This window comes from Cricetulus griseus, chromosome 9, assembly GCF_003668045.3.
Source record: "Cricetulus griseus strain 17A/GY chromosome 9, alternate assembly CriGri-PICRH-1.0, whole genome shotgun sequence".
Taxonomy (NCBI): domain Eukaryota; kingdom Metazoa; phylum Chordata; class Mammalia; order Rodentia; family Cricetidae; genus Cricetulus; species Cricetulus griseus.
The window spans coordinates 26,531,990-26,553,198 of NC_048602.1; the positions used below are offsets into that span (position 1 = coordinate 26,531,990).

General features: G+C 47.4%; 1 protein-coding gene across 2 annotated transcripts in view; it reads right to left on the reverse strand.

The window, feature by feature from the left end:
- Positions 1-10,943: 10,943 nt before the first annotated feature.
- The window catches only part of Lig1 (DNA ligase 1), a 33,912-nt gene continuing 23,646 nt past the window's right edge, over positions 10,944-21,209 (reverse strand). For both annotated transcript variants that reach the window (XM_035449289.1, XM_027431306.2), the window contains exons 19-28: positions 20,705-20,800; positions 19,054-19,164; positions 18,425-18,496; positions 16,190-16,334; positions 15,973-16,055; positions 14,578-14,730; positions 13,564-13,617; positions 12,827-12,970; positions 11,285-11,377; positions 10,944-11,200 (exon numbers count right to left, since the gene is read on the reverse strand). In XM_035449289.1, coding sequence (XP_035305180.1) covers positions 11,117-11,200; positions 11,285-11,377; positions 12,827-12,970; positions 13,564-13,617; positions 14,578-14,730; positions 15,973-16,055; positions 16,190-16,334; positions 18,425-18,496; positions 19,054-19,164; positions 20,705-20,800 — 1,035 coding nt within the window. In that variant the 3' untranslated portion in view covers positions 10,944-11,116. The remainder of the gene's footprint in view (positions 11,201-11,284; positions 11,378-12,826; positions 12,971-13,563; positions 13,618-14,577; positions 14,731-15,972; positions 16,056-16,189; positions 16,335-18,424; positions 18,497-19,053; positions 19,165-20,704; positions 20,801-21,209) is intronic.

Sequence of the window (21,209 nt, forward strand, 5' to 3'; positions counted from 1 at the left end):
AAGAAGGGGCAGTGGCTCACCAGACCCTACCACTTACTCCCCATCTACTGACAACTAACAGATTCTGGGCGAGAGGATGTCACAGGACTCATTGCATACACACTGCTGAGCACACCAGGCTCTGACAGGTCTCAACTCGGGGCCACACGGACAGCCCTGGTGTAACTCTGTGAAGACTGGGTCTGATTTTACTCCTCTGCCCTCTTCTCTCCTCCTCTCTGGGGATGCCCCTACCATAAAAATATCTCTCACGCCATCTCATTTTCTTGTGCGCTGTCTCCCTCCCCTTTCTCTCTCTATCCTTTCCCTTTTGGTCTTAGTGCCTTGCTCCTCACAGCTATGGTCTTGGAAGCACTCTCAGCATCTGCCCTTTTCCTCCTTTCTTCATTTTTTCCCCCCATCTGTACTCAAGAGAAACCTGAGAAAAATACAGGCCTGAGGCTACCACATGCTGGCTCCAGTGACCCAGAGATAAACCACCAAGTCCCTCCATGCTATGGCTTCCTTGTGAAATGTCACCAGAGGCTCATGTTTTTCAATATTGGGTTCCCAGTTGATGCCGCTGTTTTGAGAGTGTGTGTGACTTTTTAGGACACGGGACCTAGCTGGAGCATGTAGGACGACCACAGTGGGCCTTTGGCATTGCAGACCGGCATCCCTTCTGGCCTAGCTCTGTGCTTCATGGGAAGGTTAACTAGCTTTGTACCCATGACCTCTCCCTTTATCCTTTACAAATCCCCTTCCCATGTTTACTAGTGAATCCCAGCCCCCTATGACAGGGTCCCGGCACTATGCCTTCCCTACCATGGTGGGTTCATATCCTGAACAACGGGCCAAAGGACATCCTCTCCTCCTCAAGTTGCTCTGTCAGGTGTTCTGTCACAGGTATGAGAAATAGTCTTTGAGTTCAGACTCCTCATCTTGACAGTAGGCAGTGCTGTTGACAGTAGACTATGGTGTTCAAATGACAAACGTGGAGCCTGTCACAGCACACAGCAGCACGCTAAGATTGCCTCCCACCCACTGCTCCAAGAGAGCTTGTTCACTTACTCTCCTCTTTTATTTCTCTTCCTCTTGGTCAAACACAGCGCCTACATAGGTGACTTGTAACGCCCTGTGTTTGCAAAACACTCCCTGTTAACTTCTGCAGAAAATGGTTACTTAACTCGCCAGGGTCACAGGGCAATGCCTTGTAGATAAGGATGTTACTCCACTAATTCCACAGAAAATGACTACTTCACTGGCCAGGGTCTCAAAATCATTGCCTACAGAATGGGGATGTTAATTACTGTTATTTGTTCTAGAAAATAACTAGCCAAGGTCTTAAGGTTATCATCTGTAAACTGCAGACAACAGCATGCCTTGTGGTGTGTTTACATGACTACAATCGTTTATAACCTACCTTGCAAGCAGTCAGCATCTACACGTAAATCATTGCTCTTACCAGTTATTACCAGGCGGTGGTAAAAGTCAAACATGGAAAAGGGATTTGCAGCATGAATAATAAAAACCCAGAAACAGATATTGGTGTTGAAGCTGAAGATCAGAAAAAGCAAAGCAGCCAAGCCACTAGAGAGTTCTTAACCTCTACCAAGGCTAAGACCAAAGAGGCGTGATCCTGTCCAAGCGTGACTGCAGACTACAGTGCTCTCCACCAAACCTCAGACTGCCCTGCACTGAGTTCCTGCCTGATACTCCTTTCTAGTGCTGGGATTAAAGGGATGTCATCCCAAGTTTTGGGATAAAAGGTGTGAGCTCTGTTCTTTTTTTTTTTTTTTTTTTTTTTAGATTGACTCACTCTCATGTAGCCCAGGGTGGCCTTGAACTCACAGAGAGAACCATCTGCCTCTGTCTCCCAAATGCTGGGATTAAAGGTGTGGCCACCACTGCCTGCCCTCTCTGAGTAACTAGTGGCTTAGGTGTGTGGCTACCTAGTGGCTTAGCTTTTAACTAGGTGTGTGGCTAACTAGAGGCTCAGCTCTGCACTCTGATCTTCAGGCAAGCTTTTATTTGTTAGATTACAAACACAATATCACTATAGGGATTGATGTGAAATCTCCCTTTCACTCTTTGGTTTTTTATTTTGTTTTTCCAAGGCAGGGATTCTCTGTGTAGTCCTGGTTGTTCTGGAACTCCACTCTGTAGACCAGACCAAGTTGGATTCAAACTCAGAGATCTGCCTGCCTCTGCCTCTCAAATGTTGGGATTAAAGGTATGTGCCATCACTGCCCAGCCTCTTTCTTATTCTTAAGAAACTACATTTGCTCTTCCTAACAAGTTGCCTAACTTGTTACTGCTTTTCTCATGCTTTTCCAGAATTAACCAGGAAATTAACAAATAGCAAATGTATAGCACTATAAAATACATATATATAGTGTACATACACACTATACATATATACATATTACATATGCATACTTTATGCATGTGTATTTGCTATATACACACTATACATATTCACCATACACTATATACACATACATACAAGATACATGCACACTATAGCTATAAACTATACATATTATTTACATAAATATACTACACATATACATACCATATATACATGTATACAGCCCTGTATATTATATGGACATATAACACACACACACACACACACACACACACACACACACACACACACACACACCCCACACATTTACAGGTACACAGCATCCATACACATCTTTATACAATATATATATTACTACAGATTTGCAGATACATACTATGTCTATATTTATAGTGATATATATACACAAATGCAAACATACAAACACAAAGCACATACACTATAAATTTATATATATATATATATATATATATATATATATATATACATACCACATATATAAAGATTGTGCGTTTGATGGTACGCTAACACTTATTTACCTGTCTTTCTGTAGCAGGAAGATGTTACCTAACTTGCCCTCCTGGGGTAGAGACTCTGACTCCCAGTTTGATAGCAGAGACCCTGACTTGCAGCACCGGCAATTCCTGTGGTGTCAGTAGTCTCACCAGGGTGATTTCAAGCTTCCATCATGAGGACTGTGGAACTGGGAAGAGGGGCCAGAGAGGAGGAAGGAGACCAGCAGAAGCAGATAGAGGAATGGGGTGGGAGGGATGGAAGGTAAGAGAGCAACAAAAACTTTTGTACAGAAACGTCACAGTGAAACACACTGCTTTGAATGCCAGCTTTAAAAACGAATTTTCAAAACATAAATTTGTCCCTGAGGGCCAATGTGATCAGGCTTCAGCCCAGCACCTATGATCACACACACACACACACACACACACACACACACACACACACACAGAGACATACACAACTCACAGAGGACATGCATGAAACCCATTAGGGGTTTTCAAGTCCTTTTATCCTTAGGCAAGGAGAAGTACGGGAGCTTGGAATAGGAAATATGGAGGTCTGTAGAATTTTAGACACTTCTCCAGTGTCTAGAATTCAGAATAGCGTGGGAAAACTTGAGTGTAGTCATCTACTGATTTGGCACAGTCACAAAGTCTGCATGGGCCTGACAGCTGCCAGTTACTCTTATTTTGGCGCCATCCACCATGAGAGGGAGGAGAGATCAAAGGTATCCCAGGACAGCCAGTCTGCATTGATAGTTTCAAGCAAGAATTCCCCAAATGATTAACCAGAGCTGCTGGCCAAGAGCAGGCTCAGGATTTCTTAGGAAAGGTGCTCAGAGGTGCTACCATGGCCAAGATCCGAGACTGAAAACAGCCCTGTACACTGACCTCCAAAAGTGGCCTTTGGTACAGCATGTTACATGCAAGTGACAACACAAGCAAGCAAGGGGGTCCATCTGTCTTCTCCCTCAATCTCATTAGCATTGACAATCTGTTTCCTCCAGGCCAACTCAAGACATCAGCATCAATGGGAGTCCCACCCTGTAGCAATGATGGAATGGGGCTAATTCCTCCCTTGTAATCCAAAGTATGTCTCTAGCTTTTGTTGTTGTTGTTGGTTTTTTTGTTTGTTTTTTGAGACAGGGTTTCTCTGTGGCTTTGGAGGCTGTCCTAGAACTAGCTCTTGTAGACCAGGCTGGCCTCAGATTCACAGAGATCCACCTGCCTCTGCCTCCCAAGTGCTGGGATTAAAGGTGTGCGCCACAACCACCACCCAGCCTGTCTCTAGCTTTATATTACTTTGCCACACCCTTCTGTTAAATCATTGGAAATATTTGTCAATTTCTATAGCTATGAAAACCTGGAATTTCCACTCAAATGACTAATGGTGTGTTTCTCCTGCTATCTATATAGTTTTTTATTTTAAAAAATTTGGTTTTCATTTTACATACCAACCCCAGTTCTCTCTCTCCCCTACTTATATGATTTCTTTAAGCCAATTTCTTTGTGATGGTTTCCAATGGCAAGAATAGGTATTAATTTAACAAAATTTGCTAAGATCATTCACAAATGCCATTATTCAAGATACAAAGTAGAACTTGTTTCTTAGGTTTTAACTGTGTCCAGTAGCCAGTGATTCCTGTTTTTAGCCCCTTCCCTCACATCATGCTCCAGTCCTGCCAACAAAACCTATTCCAGGTAAGGGGCATTGTCTGCAAGCAGTGAATACAGAGAGGACCCTCCTCCTCGGCTTTGTAATGAAAACCTCAAGGCTGCATGTCAGTATAAAAAAATATTTTTTTTCAATGCATTCTCATCTTTTGACAATTAAAAAAAACATCCTGAACGTGTATTTCCGGCCATGTTCATTTTCCTGTGTTCCTGTCTGCTATCTAGCTTCAGTGTGTGTCACCATTGCTGTTACCCTGTCCATCTCCTCACTAATTCTCATTACTCTCTAATTCTCATGACCCTTTGCGGTGACTTTTGTAACCACAAAATATGGCCTTTTGTTCCCATTTACAGAGAAAGAATCAAAGACAGTGACTTGTCGGTATAGCATACTGCCAGCTATTCAACACTACACATCATTCATACTCATGTCCACTACAGGCATGATTATCAATTTATAATAAGAAAACCAGCATTGCAGTCAGGCGGTGGTGGTGCATGCCTTTAATCCCAGCACTTGGGAGGCAGAGGCAGGTGGATCTCTGAGTTCGAGGCCAGCCTGGTCTACAGAATGAGTTCTAGGGCAGCCTCTAAAGTTACACAAAGAAACCCTGACTCAAAAAAAACAAAAAACAAAAATAATGAAAGAAAACCAGGGTTTCAGTGAGTTCTCAGGGCTCACCTGTACCCTCCACAGGCAAGCAGCCAAGCTATGTTTTATGAGAGTCAAGAATTCCTGCTCACCTATAGTAACAAACACAGGATGGAACCAGCACAGAACTCCCCACGCTACAGACACCTGATTTTTGACAAAGATACCAAAAATATAGAGAAATAGGCTCTTCAACAAACAGTTCTAGAATAACTGTGAATCCACAAGCAAAATAATGAAGCCAAATCTCTATCTCTCACCTTCTACACAGGTGTGCTCCAAATGGACCAGACATCTTTCTAAGAAATGTAAGGCAAAGAGACAGATTCTGTGTCAAAAGGCTGAGACTGCCTTACTGGAACAGCAAGGGCCCCAGCCTCTCCTCAGGATGAAGGCTGATCGCCTTTACAGGAGCTGAGAGACACGTAGATAGATATATAAATAGGTAGCTACAACTGTTTTTGTAGTTCAACTGGGAACAAGGTGAGTTGTCAATACGCAGGCATATTGTTTCTGCAGGTGGAGCTCAACAGGTAGGCTTGGGCAAAGCAATTCTTTATAGCTTGGGGCTACTGCCAAATACATCCTGACTCAATTCCTCTTGACCTGAGGCAAAAGACCTGAAACTCATGTTAGAGGAAGAACTGTGGTTAGAATGTAAAATGAATTTAAAAAAAAAATAGGGTAGTCATTTCAAGATACAGGGATAGGCAAGGACATTCTGAGAATGATTCCAGATACTCAAAAATTATGCCAAGGATTTAAAAAAAAATGGGATTTCAAACTTTAAAAGCTGTACATAGCAAAAAAATTTTAAAAATTTAAAAAAAAAATAAAAGAGTTGAGTGAAAAGACAGCCTAAAAAGAATCAGAGGAAGTCTTTGCTAATTGCACTTCAGATTGAAGAAAGCATCAGCAATGTGTTAAGAACTCAAAAAACAAATACCAAGAAATCAAACCCAATCAATAAAATGGGCAAATAAAATGAACAGTTATCAAAAGATGAAATATTAAAAACTAAGTAATAAAAAGTGCATCATGGCCGGGCGTTGGTGGCGCACGCCTTTAATCCCAGCACTCGGGAGACAAAGGCAGGCAGATCTCTGTGAGTTCGAGGCCAGCCTGGTCTCCAGAGCGAGTGCCAGGATAGGCTCCAAAGCTACACAGAGAAACCCTGTCTCGAAACCACCCCCCCCAAAAAAAAGTGCATCATTACCATTGAGTAAATGCAAATTAAAACAACATTGAGTCTATCTCACTCCATTCAAAATGGCAGTCACTAAGGAAACAGGTTAATGATGAGGAGTCAAACCGAAGGGAACATTATACAAGGTTGATAGGAATGTAAATTAGTACATGCACTATAAAAATCAGGGTGGAATCTCCTTGAAAAAAATAAGGACACATCTACCCTAAGACCCAGCTATACTACCCCTGGGAACTTTGCTGAAGGGAAATAAAAGAAATTGTATTCAGTCATAAAGAATGTCAATTGCAGGAAAATGGCTAAAATTCCAGATTATGAGATGAAATCTCAGGCTCAGAAAGGCAAACATTGGGGCTGGAGAGATGGCTCAGACTTTAAGAGCACCGGCTGCTCTTCTGGAGGTCCTGAGTTCGATTCCCAGCAACCACATGGTGGCTCACGGCCACCTTGAATGAGATCGCAAGAATACATGCAGGCAGAACACTGTATACATAATAAATAAGGGCAAATACTACATCCGTGGTTCCTGGATTTTATATAGGGAGGGGAGAAGGAAAAGAAGGGGACAGTAGGAGGGGAGAGTAGCAAGGTCAAAGTATACCCCACAATGGTATGAAAATGTTTTTATGGGTTTTCAGTACTGTGTTCAATGAATATATACCAATAAAACAAAGGGCCAACAAGACGGCTTTGCTGATAAAGGTGCTTGTTGCCAAGCCTAACGACCTAGGCTCATACTCTGGGACCCAAATGGTAGAAAAAGAGAATCCACCACCCCCGCCCCCGACCCCCAAGTTGTCCTCTGCCTTCCCCATGTATGCTATATGTAATATATACAAATACATGAATATAGTAAAAAAAGAAAAAAAAAGTTCTGTGCTAAATGGGGGTGAGGGAGGGCAGGCAGGAAGAGGAGTACTAGACTTTGGCCGGAACATTGAATTACTGTTTTCAAAGAACTGCTTTAAAAGCATCCCCAACTTAAACCAGTGTTGACCCAGCAACAAAGACTTTCTAGAAGCCAGATAATGGATGAGTATAGTGCGTACTAAGTAAGCAGAAGGGTCAGCCTGGGCTACACAGCAAGCCCAACTAAGCAAAACAAAACCAGACAATGGACCAGCCTCGCACTCACCTGAAAGTCTACTAAGCAGGCACCCTCTGGGGACCCATTTCCGCAGCAATCTGCTGATTCCTGAGCCCACCTGCACCTGAATATTGATTCCTAATCTCTTTGCTTCCCTGGACCCAAATGGGATAGAGTTGCGCTCATGGCTCTGTCTCTGGAGCTGTGTGTTGCCTTGCTAAACAGCACATTTCTGTTTTCATGTAATAGCTCTAGTCTTCTTTTAGCTTCTGGATGATAAGGCAAAGCTCCTTCTGTCTTCAGAGAGCTTCTAAGTCAGTGGAAGGAGGGCGTAACCTTTACTGTCTGCCAGCCTCAGCCAGGGACTTACCTTGCCACACACCCCAAACTTGTCAAATTGAGGGTGTTCCTGGCAGCAACCTGAGCTGTTGCTCAGGTTTTGTTGCCAAGATGGCAGGAAACTTGCAGGCAAGGTGTTGGGCAGTGTGCCCAGGATAATGATCTCTCGTTACAAGCCATGATATGGGGCAGTGAAGGCCAAGCTCTCAGATAAATTGATGGCACTTGAAAGCAGATACTGCTCCCAAGGACTATCTTTGCTACCCCTTAGACTCTCAGGAGGCTGGCAAGCTCGCTTATTTTTATTATTAGTGGTCTGGGAGGCCCACGAAGAAAGTATGGTATCTTCAGCTAAGCAGAGAGGCCTATTTATATCACAGTACATGAGAAGTCCTCAGTGTTTGAGGGTACTGGCCAAATCTCAATCCGCTACTTACCAGCTGAGGTTTTCTGGTGAGGGTAAGGTTTTCTTTTACTAAAAGACATGGAAAACAATTGTACCAATAGAATATCTTCATGGGAGGGCGTGGATGAAGCCATGCATGAGACATTGATTAAGACTAAGTCTGTCTTATTTCTCATCTATATGGAAAAATGCGGGGAGTTCTATTCACAGATGGGTGATTTAAAAACTCCTTCCCAGCATAAATACACTTCCTGGCAACTTTTGTAGCAGGTATGGTCATGTGACTGAGGCCTGGTCATTCTGATTCGCCTTGAATTGGGAGTTCTGCTTCCAGGTCTTCAACCTCCCATGATGCCCTCTGACATATACCTAGACCCATGTCCTATTATCTTCCCATCTAGACAGGCCTGTGACAACCTTTAAGCTGACAAGGATTTCACTCTCTGGGGAAGATTCATGTGCCCACTGCTCACCCAACTCCAGGCTTGTCTCTTCAGTGTCCACATACTCCAGGCATCAGCATGATTTCTTCTTTGCAGACTTGACTGCAGCAGGTTCCAAATTCTCATGGGTGTGTATGAGGCCCTCACGGCATACTTACTGTGAATATGTGGCCTGAAGCAGACGGCCCAAACCAAATCCTGTCTCACCCCTCCCCCAGCACCCAGACAGCGATCTCCACCTGTTAATTGTACATCATTTACGAACTAGTGGGGCTCACCTGTGAGAATATGAGAGGGAAATCACTGGCAAGGCAGGAAGGCAAAATAGTCACTTGGTTCAGGCTCAGGTTTGCACAACTGGATCGCATGAGAACTGTGCTACCTTATTTAACTCTTATAACAGCCCAAGCAGCATGTCAACTGCAGCCAACGGAAAACCCCAAAGACATCTGCTTTTGTGTGTGCACGTGTTCCTATTGGTGTATTCACATGGGTGTGCAGGTACATGTATGTGCTTATGTATGCTCAAAGTTAGTGTCAGGTATCTTCCTCAATCACTCTCCACATTAGTTTTTGAGGTGGGTCTGGTCTTTCACTCAATCTGGAGCCTGGCAATTCAGTTGGACTGGCTGGCCCAGAGAGCCCCAGGAAGCCCGCTGTCTCTATTGCCTCCAGGCTGGGATTATAGGCACACACTACTGTGCCCACTTTTTTTTGTTGTTGTTGTTTTTCTCTAAATTTGAGTCCTGGAGCAGAATGGACTTAGGTCTTCATGCTTGCACAGCAAACATTTTCCTGACCAAGCCATCTCCTTCGCCCAAGACGACTGCTTTTAAGAGGGGTTTGTGACGGCTGGGTTGTGTGTCAATTTGACACAAGGTAGAGTTACCTGGGAAGATGGAATCTTGACACAATGCTTCCACTCGGTTGCCTATAGGCTAATCTCTGGGCATCTTCTTGACTGAAGATTGATGTGAGAAGCCCGTGCTCTCTGTGAGCAGCGCCACCCTTGGGCTGGTGGTTCTGGGTGCTACACAACAGGCCAAGCAAGCCAGTAAGCAGCACTTCTCTGTGGCCTCCACATCAGTTCCTGCCTCCAGGTTCCAACCGTGACTTCCCTCAGTGATAATGAAGCGAACCTTTGTAAAAGCTGAAATTAACCCTTGCCTCAAGTTGCTTTGGGTCATGGTGTCTTATCACAGCCATAGAAAACCCAACTAAGACAGGCTTTACTGTGTCCCACGAGAACGGCTCTAGCTGTGCAAACCTGGACTTTGCCTGGTTGTCTACCCTCCTCCTGGTCCATGTCTCTCCTCCAGCTGGTGGCCACAGAGCTAGCCGCTGCAGGTCCCCAGAAAGCTGCCAGTGCCCAGTTCTTCCTGGGACCATGTCAGAAAAGCAGGGCTTTCTAGAAGATTCTCTCTCTCATCTTAGGAGCCTTTCTATCACATCTGCCTAAGCTCTACAATGTTTGTTGCAGCCTCAAATGACCCTCAAGGAACCACAGACTGGCTAGGGCTATCTGCACCTCTGTGAGGACTGCAGTTCCTCCTGAAGCACAGGAGAGAAGGAACGGGACTCTAGAGGAAGACTAGAAGTGATGCCTGGTCTCTGGTCGTGTGCCAGAGGAGGCTGGTACTCAGCTAGTACTTCTGAGCGCCCGCCATACACAAAGACATTACGTTCAGGGCACAACCATGAGCAAAGAAGACACAGTCACTTCTTGATCTTATGGCGTGATGACTGAAATGCTACACGGAGGATTCAGAGGTGACGTCTGGTGACAAGATGGTGGGTGATACAAATAGGAACCACACACACACACCTGGTACTGCACCACTGTCTCCCAAGGGGGACCTTGTTAGAAAGATGTGGGACTGATTGCCAGGAAAGCCACTGGGTTGGAGCCATAAGTACTAGTGTTTCTGGCCAGGGTACTTGGTGGCCCCTAGAAGTTTCAGTGTCCTCACCTATATCTGCAAAAGACAGCACTGGAGTGTCAACCTGCCAGAGTGCTAGGAGTCCAAAGAAGTTAAAACATGAAGGCTCTCAACTACTGCTGTTAATTGATCAGCACTGACCAAAGGTGGCTATTTAAAACAAAAGGAACTGTTCTAGTCTTAGGACTTAGGTGGCAATGGCCGTGTGCTGAGTGTTCCACAGCACATGTGGCTGGAAGCTGACAGACTGCAGGGAACAGGGAACTGACCAGCACCTGGCATGGTCATATACTATACCCGGTGTGAACTCACAGAGTGACGCCACAGAGCTCAATGTGGACCTCCTCACAGAGTAGGCACTTAATAGTCATTTATTAAAGAAAAGGAAGCACTCCAGCCCCAGTCTCCAACCCCTATGTCCCCACACACACACCAGTCAACACCACCAGGCAAACAGTACCCGGTTCCCTCAACCTCCACCCCAGGTCCAAGAGGCCAGGGGGTTAATAGCAGTCCTCAAAGTCGGAGTCCAAGTCTGAGTTGTGCTGGTTCTGTATCTGACTCTGCTTCCGGTACAAACAGGCCACCTGAGGAGGGGGGCGAGTATCAGCAGCTCCTCCCCAGATACTCTTACCTCCTGTCCAGAACCAACCCCCTTCCCCAGGCCTCACCTGGTCACTGGTGGTGGCCTGCTCTGGCTGCTTGTCTTCACGGACACGAATGAACCGAGGGAAACGAAGGGAGATCCCTTTCTCTTTGTCCACCTGTGGGAGAGGACAGTAGCAATGGGAGGACTCTGTGGGGCTCCAACTGCAGTCAGCCACACATGGTTCCCTAGTCTCTTCCTCTTTCCTGACCTGGGCCTTAGCTCAACTGGGCTGAGCATTGGGCTGTGCAGGTTAAAGAAGGTGTCAGCATGTTTGACATCTTAGTCCCCGGTGTACTCTAACAAGTATCAGCTGCTATAGCTGTTTCTACTGTTAGCATCCTGATGAGGATGAGTACTGAAAAGCAGTTGGCTTTCGATACCAGCTAGCAGCTCTCAGGAGCCAAGCAGCTATGAGCCAGTTACCTAAGCCCTCTGTGACTCTCATTCTCACCTATGAACACAGGTACACAGGTTGGCACTACTGTGAGGCTTAAATGGGTAATATACCAGTTATTAACCTACAGCTGCATCAAAGTTAAGTTAGGACAAAGGCCAGCTCCTTGCACTTGGTACTGTACTGTAAAGGGCCCTTGCTCTCTACTGTAAAGTAAGTGTGATTTTTTTTTTTTTTTTTTATTTTTTGAATGAGATAAACCAAGCCTGGAAGAACTTGCTTGCAATCCCAACTGCTCAGGAAGATGAGGCAGGAGAATTTCAAGTTCAGGGCCTGTGTGGGTTAATAAGAATTTGCCTCAAAATAAACAACAATAACCAAAACACAAACGGTGGGGTAGTAGTGGCACATGCCTTTAATCCCAGCATTCGGGAGACAGAGGCAGGAGGATCTCAGTGAGTTGAGGCCAGCCTGGTCTACAGAGCTAGTTCCAGGATAGCCAGAGCTGTTACACAGAGAAACCCTGTCTGGAAAGAAAAAAACAAAAAACAAACAAAAAAACAAAAAACAAAACAAACAAACAAAAAAAAAGCCACAGGGGTAAAAATAGAAAAAAGAGGGGTATGGTACAGTATTATCCCCCGTGAGGGGCCAGGGATGTGGCTCAGTAGAAAAGTACCTCCCTAAAAGTCCCCAGTGAGAACATAGGAAGTAGAGTGCTTGCCTAGCATGTACCAGGCTCTGGCTTAAGCACCAAAGAAACCCTAAAAAACAAAAACCCAAGAGACACACTTTTCAAAATATAAGTCTGCTTCTACTCAGAAAGTACATGCCAGCCTCGCTTCTGGAAGAACCCTGAATTTGAGCTGCACTATCTCCTGTGTGCTGCCTTCTGACGACTGTGGACACCAAGGCTACATCGCTGATCTGTTCTGACACAGGGACATTAGGCATGCTGAACTTTCACGTAAGTCTGCGCTCTCGAGTTACTTTGGAGATGAAAGTCAGATGGGAGCAATGTCACTGTCTTCTTACTACTGCTGGGAATGGTATGTGATGCCCAAATGTATTCAAGGTTTTTTAATGAATACACAGGAAGAGCATGACCCAAAGTCTCCCCGCATCAGCTCTGCCTTCCCTGCTAGAGTCTTTCCCAGGCCCAGCACTCACCAGGCCCCGCGCAGCAGGGTAGATAGGGGACAGGGAGAGATCCGCACACTTCACCTCCCATACGACCTTTGGGTCCAGCCAGTGGTCTGGGGCAACTGCCCCATCGATCCTCACATAGGGGCGTGGGGTCGGCAACACTAGGGCCTGCAGTGAGCAGAGGGAAAGGAGATGAGCTTAAACCTCAAAGCCAGGGCTAAGGCTTAGAGGGAGAGGAATCAGAGATGAGGGAAGGGGAGAAGGGGAGAAGATGCCTGTCCGTGCGGTCCTTAAGTCAAAAGGCTAGGCGTGGAGGATCCTAGGGAAACAGAGAACAAAGGACTGAAAAGGGACACTGAAGATACAGAGAGGCAGAAGCCCAGAGAGACGTAGACACACACCCAACACTGGAAGGGAGGGGAATTTAAGGAGGCACAACCTAGGGAAGAGCAGAGAGATAAGCAAGAATGGGACAGAGGTGGGGGTCAGACCTAAAGATACCAACGCACAGGACAGAGCCTCACACCCCAAAATGCCTGAGACCACTGAGAAAGACTGCCCCTCTCGAGAGGCTCACAGCATTTCCAAAGGACAGATGTATGCTGTGCCGGGACACGCAGTCCCTTGGCCAGCACTGTCAGGAGGTAAGTAGCTGGCAGACCCGGGACTTGAATCTAGATGGTCTGGGAGTCCATTTGGTCACAGCCCTGGCTGGCCAAGAGTGAGTGTGACGAGAGGCACTGGGTGGTCATGGGGCCCACCTTTAGGCTCTGGTGATGCTCCTCCAGCTCTTCATCACTGAATCCAGTTCCCAGCTGCAGGAGAATATGGCCAATTAGAAGTTCATCTTGTCAGATGGTCCAGCACCTAACCCTGTCTTGCCACCTCAGATGAGGTGGACTGATGCTTACTGAGAATTCTCAAAACTCATAGAAGGGGAAAATCCCCTGTCCTGAAAGGCTGAACCTATCATGCACAGCCCTTTGCTTTCTAGAAAAACCCATATTCTCTGCTGTCTCTCTCCAATGTCTAGACAAGATCTCCACCACTGAGCCACGCCCCAGCCCCTTACTGGGGGATTCTAGGCAGGGGCTCTACCACTGAGCCACGCCCCACAGCCCCTCACTGGGGGATTCTAGGCAGGTGCTCTACCACTGAGCCACGCCCCCAGCCCCTTACTGGGGGATTCTAGGCAGGGGCTCCACCACTGAGCCACGCCCCAGCCCCTCACTGGGGGATTCTAGGCAGGGGCTCTACCACTGAGCCACGCCCCAGCCCCTCACTGGGGGATTCTAGGCAACAGCTGTATTACTGAGCTACATTCCCAGCCTCATATGCAATATGATGACACTGTCTTGTGACTCTCTTAACTCCCAAGGGCTAGGATCATAGGCTTGCACCACCACTTATCACTCCTACTAGTAACACTACCATAACCTTAAAACTAACATTCAGGAAATGCTCTGCCTGTATTGATAGTCATATTATTGTTTGACTTCTGTCCTAACAATGGTGCTTTTAAAACCCCACTCTAGATAAATATTGTAAAAATACTGCAAAAAAAAAAAAAAAACATATTTCTGGCTACAGACTAGTGCCCCAAAATATAACAAATTACAAGCCACTTGATCACAAGGGTAAATGTGATCACGTGAGATGTCAGTCATTTGTTCAGAGCTGGTGGAGCCCGCGCATGCATGATGACAGACACAGGCACATCCCAGAGTGCAACTACATCCCTCCCGATTTGGTGACCAGCACCCAGTCTCCAGGACCTTGCATATGGCCTGCAGCTCTTCACTCTCCTCATCATAGGCAGCCAAGAGGAAGCCCCCATACCGGCCGGCACGCTTCCCCCGGCCCAGGTAGGCGCCAATCACCACAAGGTCCAGAGTGTCGCCCACACCGTCAAGGTAGTCCTTCTTTAGCTGGAGGAGGGAAGTGAGGGATGACAGGGTGAAGGGCAGGTGGGAACTCATTACTTGAGGCTTCCTCAAAGTACTCAAGAACTTTGAGGAAGAGAGCAAGGCTCATGTGGAAGCTGCAGGGAAAGGGGCTTTTCATCTTCAAGCAAAGCAAATGGGTTGGGGATGTGTGAGGGGAATCATCTTTCATCTCTCCAGGCTGAGCTGCAATCTAGAGCCTCCTGCCTCATCCTCCCGAGTGCTGGGGTTACAGTACGTACCACACCCAGCTCCGGGGGTCACCTTGTTTCCCTCTCTGCTTCAGTCCCCAAGTAGGCAAGGCTAACTTAACCACTTAACCACTCCTTCACACGTACCCATCCATTCAAGAAACACTTATGAAGCCCCAGCTTGAGATTACGGGTATAGGAGTGAATTATTGCTAAGGCAGGGAAGGTTTGCACAATGTCTGGAGAAACAGACCAGGGCCAAGGGAAATGCACAGCAGGCCGAGCTTGCCCAGTTCCCAAGCGCCTCATTCTGTCATCTTGTGCCAGGAAACACTTCCCCACATTCCCCGCTTCTCATTCTTGCCCAATCATACATCACACCGGCTTATTCTCTATAAAGCAGCCAGAGGACCTCTGCAAAGTGACAACAGGATCAGACTTTCTCTGAGACCCTGCTGGCTTCCTGAAACCTTTGGAAAAGAACCCAGCTTCATCTCAGAGGGCCCAAGGTGCTACAGTCTACACAGTCTGACCTCCCCTGCCCACCCTGTGTCCTGTAATACTGAACCTACCCCGCCTCCAGGCCATTGTACCTGTGGCTCTCCAGCCCAGCTGCTCCACCCTCATCTCCACACGGTTGTCCAGAGCTGGATCCAGATGTCCAGCTGGAAGGCTTTTCTGAATTCCCCAGGGCCCTCCCTAACCAAGCTGACTCTTTCCTCATGAGTTCGTCAGAGGCAGTGGACCTTGGACACGGTGCCGAGGACTCTGCTCTGTGTGCCTCATACAACAATGACAAGCACAGGGAGCAGAGAGCCCTGGCGTTGGCTTCCTCCCATGATACAACTAAGGCGTAGGTTGAGCAGTTCACAGTGAGTCCCTGGAAGAGCTATTAGCCACGCTTTGCTAAGACAGGACATCTGGCTGGGGTGGACCATATAAGGGGACCCATGCTCAAATAGGAGTGACTAGAGACTCCGGTGCATAGTGGGGACAGACATCCACACTGGGAAGGCCAGGCAGAGGCAAGAATCACCTTGAGCCAGTTGTGAGACCTCTTGGCGATCTCATAGGTGGCATCAACATCCAGGGTCTTCACCATCAGTCCCTCACAGGAGTCTGTAGGAAATATGGAAGCCTGACTGGGGAAACAGTGGCTCACGTGGCATGAGCAGGCAGGATTCCAGGCAAATCTCAGGGGTTGGGCTACATCAAGGTATCAGACCCTGAGAGAGAACAGTGGTTGCACTCACCCTTCACCGACTGCTCCAAGAACTCAGCGATCTGCTCGATGTCCTTGGTGTCCAGGGAGGTGGCGAAGACAAACTCACCCTCTGTCTCCACAAAGTTCTCCCGGAGCAGCTGCCGACGTCGAGACAGGGGCTGGCGAATCAGGGACTGACGAGAGAAAGTAGATAACACGGAGGAAATGAAAACTGCAGAAGTCCAGACCTTGACAGCACACACAGGGGTCCACACCTAACAGTGTGGTTACAGAAAGCCTTGGGGAAGAAGGAACCACTGGCCAGCAGACCGGCAGAACTTTAGATGGAGGAATCAGAGAAAAGCAGCCTACTAGTGTGCTGCACTCAGGATTACCTGATGGGGGGCCATCATCCAGCTGGCACCAGAGTGAACATTTTGTGGAGTTAGAATTTAGTTTCTATTTATTATGAATTTATCATAACATGCAGATATGGGTGTCTTCGGTACACATGTGGGAGGTGAGAGGATAATTCCGTGAGGTCAGTTCTCTCATCTTCATATAAGTTTCAGGGACTGAAGTCATGTCATGAGGCTTGCTAGGCAAGCACTCTGGTGTCTTGAAGGCCCCATTTATTGTCATTTCTAATACCACCCAACAAGGGTTAAGACCACGAGGTTAATACACATTTCCAAGAGGATCTTCCCACCACTAACTGAGGACTGGGAATACCCTTCTATGTGAGAAAAGGATTATCAATGCAACGGTCCCTCAATGTCTATGGGGACGGGTCTGGGAGTCCCTGCATCCCTCCCATCCCAGACGCCAAAGTTCACATATGCTAAGGTTCTTTATAAACAATGGGGAAGTAAGCTAGGCAGCAGGTAGTACCTGCTTCCTCACTCAAAAGGCTAAGGCAGGACCCCCCACACACAAACTTCACACACACGGGTAAATATAACCTTAATAAGATGTCATCTATCCACAGGAAAGCTAGCCTCTGCTCACCTTACTTCTCTAAGACAAACTCATCTGTCTGGTGGAAACGATCCGAGCTCTGTGGCTCAATTAGTCAGAAATGTACAGACCATCATCAGTTCTGATAGCCTGACAGGCTCAGATCTGGACCAAGTACAGACTTGACTGGCACTGCCCAGACAGAAGACATCAAGAGAGAAGCAGAAAGAGGAGGCAAGAAAAGAATGGGAAACCTCGTCACTCAGTCCAACCCAACCCCCTAAGCACACAGGATGAGTTCTCTCCAGGCCCGAGAACGACTTCTGTGACGTCAGTCATCAGCTTCTTACCTGGTGCCCTAAATGACCATTTCAAACCTTCAGCCTTAAGACCCTTTACAACGGCCGGGCGGTGGTGGCGCACACCTTTAATCCCAGCACTCAGGAGGCAGAGGCAGGTGGATCTCTGTGAGTTTGAGACCAGCTTGGTCTACAAGAGCTAGTTCCAGGACAGCCTCCAAAGCCACAGAGAAACCCTGTCTCAAAAAAACAAAAACAAAAGACCCTTTACATTCTTTTTTTTTTTTTTTTTTTTTTTTTATAACGTTTTTAGCAGATACTGGAGACACACATGGAGCCTCCTAAATACTAGACAGGCACTTTACTTCTGAGCCTCAGCCCCTCATTGGGAAATTCTAGACAGGGGATCTACCACTGCGCCACACCCCAAGCTTGTTAAAAAGTACTTGAGGACTCTCTTCAAAGGGCTTCTGTTTAGGGGGAGGGAATAGGTGGTCATACTTCCTGATATTCACCATATCAGAAATTCAGAATTTAAAATATATTAATTCATTAAAAAAAATAGGATATCCAATATGCCCAAATAGCATTTATTTCTTCCCCTTTTTTGTGCTCTGCAAATGGAGCTCGGGGCCTTCAGCGAATCAGGCAGATGGTCTACTACTGTCCTGCACCTGCACACCTCCAACTATGTATTTTCTAAAACACACATCTATCTAAAATAATAGTGACAACAGACACAGACTGACTACGTGCAGACCTTTTGTCCAACAGAACAGAGGCTGGCTTTCACATTGCTTCTGAAATCACAAGAGAGAAAAATCTACTTCATACAGAAGAAAAACCATAAGAGGAGTCCTCAAAATCACCCTGCAAGAGGTCTGGGGGCCTCTGGCCTACGGAGTCCACGCTCAGAGAGCCACTGCCTGAGGAAGACATCCCAGCTCAGTGATGGAAGAGAATCAGAAACGGCAGCCCGAGACAGCGCCAAGCACACTCCAACCTGTCTGTCACAGGGCAGAACTCACCTCTCCATTGAGGTAGATGAGATCAAAGGCATACAGACACACCTGCACCTGTATCTCCGAGGCGTCAACCTCCTAGGGGAGAAGAATGAAGACCAGGCGTGAGGGAAGGGGAGGTGACCTTCTGTGCCCTATCCCATCATGCCCCAGGCAAACACCTACACTTTCCCTCACTCCTCCCCCCAGCTGAGGTCACACTGCTGAAGAGGTAGCAAAGCTGCAGGCATTAAGTCCTGAATGACGATGGCTCTTGGGACACCCTGACTTCATTCTCCTTCATTTTGAGATTTGCTTTCCAGCCTCCCTTACAGCTAATGATGATAAAAAGCCACAATTCTAGCCAACTAGATATAAAAGGAAAGCCAGCTGGGGTACAGGACATGTGACTTCCCCAACAGGCCTTTCATAGTGAAATGATAAATACAGGAAAAGGACCCTTCTGTCTTTCCTAACTGGGATCCTGGGGTGAGAGTGTGATGGCTGGAATGATGGCAGCCACTTTGCCAAAGCGAGGAGACCCACATCCAGATTCACTCTGCCCCTTAGGGGGCCAGCCAGGGCCCAAAGTCAGGACTGGGAGGAAAGAAACAACAGTGTGGCACTGTGACAGGAAGCTGACGGGCTGATGCTACCTTGCGCTTGCGTGTGGTGAGCACTTGGAATGGCTGGATCTGCTTCTTTTCCCGGTCCCAGGCCACAGCCTCAGTGTCCAGGATAAAGGACGTGACCGAGGGGAGTTTAATCTGCAAAGTGAGGGCAGAGGTCAAAAGTCAGAAGCAGGCCAATGAATTCCTTTCCCACCATGCTCTCATGAGCCACAACTGACCTCAGCAAGACACAGGAACACAGATCCTCCTGACTCCTCCCTCACCAAGGGGCGCTAGCTTTCCTGGTGACTTGCCAATTGGTACCATGGACCAGACTCAGCAGCGGTGCCCACAGAGAAACTCCCCACTTCCTCTCAAACACATCCAACTTCCCGTGAACCCAGGACCTTCCCCGTGAAGCCTCTGAGCCTTCCCCTCAACACACCCTGCCCAGTCACCCCAACCTCTGGCCTCCCATCTGCACTGACCCCTGCAATAGCATCTCTGGCCAGCAGCCAAAGTGACTTTCACAAACCCTGATGTCTACGGCTATGTCTGCTGACGGAGACGGCGTGCCATTTCCTTGGGCTCTGGAGAACTCCTGAGCAGCCCCTGGTCCTCTCTTCACTGATCTGTGTCTCTAAGGGGCAGGTGTCTCACAGCACCGGGCCTCTGTACATGGTGTTCCCTCTGCAATGTCTGCCTCCCTCCCTGGCCCATTCCCTGGGGTTTGCCTTCCCTGGGAAGCCTTTTCCCTCACTAGAACACTGGTGCAATGCCAGGGGCTGCCTTTCAACCTGCATCCCACAGCAGCTGGATGTATGGTCTCAGACACTGCTTTCTTGACCATTCAAGGAAAGTCCAATTCAGATCCCTCACTCAGTGCTGGGAACTGAACAGAGGGCCTTGGGCACTACACGTCAAGCAAGTGTTCTACCACTGTGTCATGCCGCCAGCCCCTCGCTGGTGAATTCAAGGCAAGTTCTCTACCACTGAGTCATGCCTTCAGCCCTTTGTTAGTGGACTCAACGCAAAGGCTCTACTGCTAAGCCACACCCCCAGTTTCTCATTGGTAGACTCTAGACCACCGTTGTAACACTGAGCAATGTTCCAGTCAGTTATGGTTCTTATTCAGGGCCACAGACGCTAGACCTTTTCTTCTAATGCAGGCAGCAAGCCCTGGCTGTGCTACTGTAGGCTACGGCACATGGCAGATGACTCATAGACATTTGCTGAGGGGATGAGCACAGAAAACATGCCCCACAAGGGCACTTCCAGGAGACAGGAAAACCAACATGTGCTCAGTGGTTAAGAGCAACTGATGCTCTTACAGAGGACCTGGGTTCAATCCCCAACATCCAAGAAAGGTAGAGAAACCCCTGACAGGAGGCCCAGCCCTGCTCTGCCTCTGAGCTACTCGTAAAGCTCCAGCTACTCATAGGCCAGTGCCCTTCAGGTCCTCTTGGCCTCATCACCGGACAGGCTTCAGCCTGACCCAGGATTCTACTAAGGACGTTTATGGGAACCTGTTTTAGACAAGTTGAAGCCAGCGGGGGAAGGGGAGAGGAGTCCAAGAAAGCATTAACTTCCCCATGGGCTGGGTGAGACATAGCCTAGTCTCCTAATAAGCCCCACCCCTACTGCACCAGGTTGGTCCAGAGGGGGCCGTACCACAGCCCAGCAGGCAGATGCTCACCTTGGGGATGCGGCTGATGATGTCCGGGTACTTTCCTGTGTTGTCTTCCTGGTTCCTACTGAAGATCTTCACCTCTCCACCTTCCAGAACATGAATCTACCATCACAGGGAAAAGGAGAGGAAGTCAGGCAATCCCTTTCTGGGTAACAAGGTCTTCAGACCCCATCTTCACTAATAAGTTTGGGAAGCTCAACAAGCTGTTCCAGAGATCTGAGCAAGTCATCTCAAGTTTCCTGGTACCTGCAACCTGTGTATGGCATCCACCATCTTTATTTGTTCTGTTTTTTTAACCTTTATTAAATGTGTGTATGTGTATGTGCACAGGCTTAAGTGCACACGCACACAAACACGTATGCACACACTATGAGTACACACACACACACACACACACACACACACACACACACACACACACACACACACAGATTTACCATACTGCTGAGTATAGAGGTCAGAGAACAAGCTGAGGAAGTTAGATCTCTCCCTCCACCATGTGGATCAAATT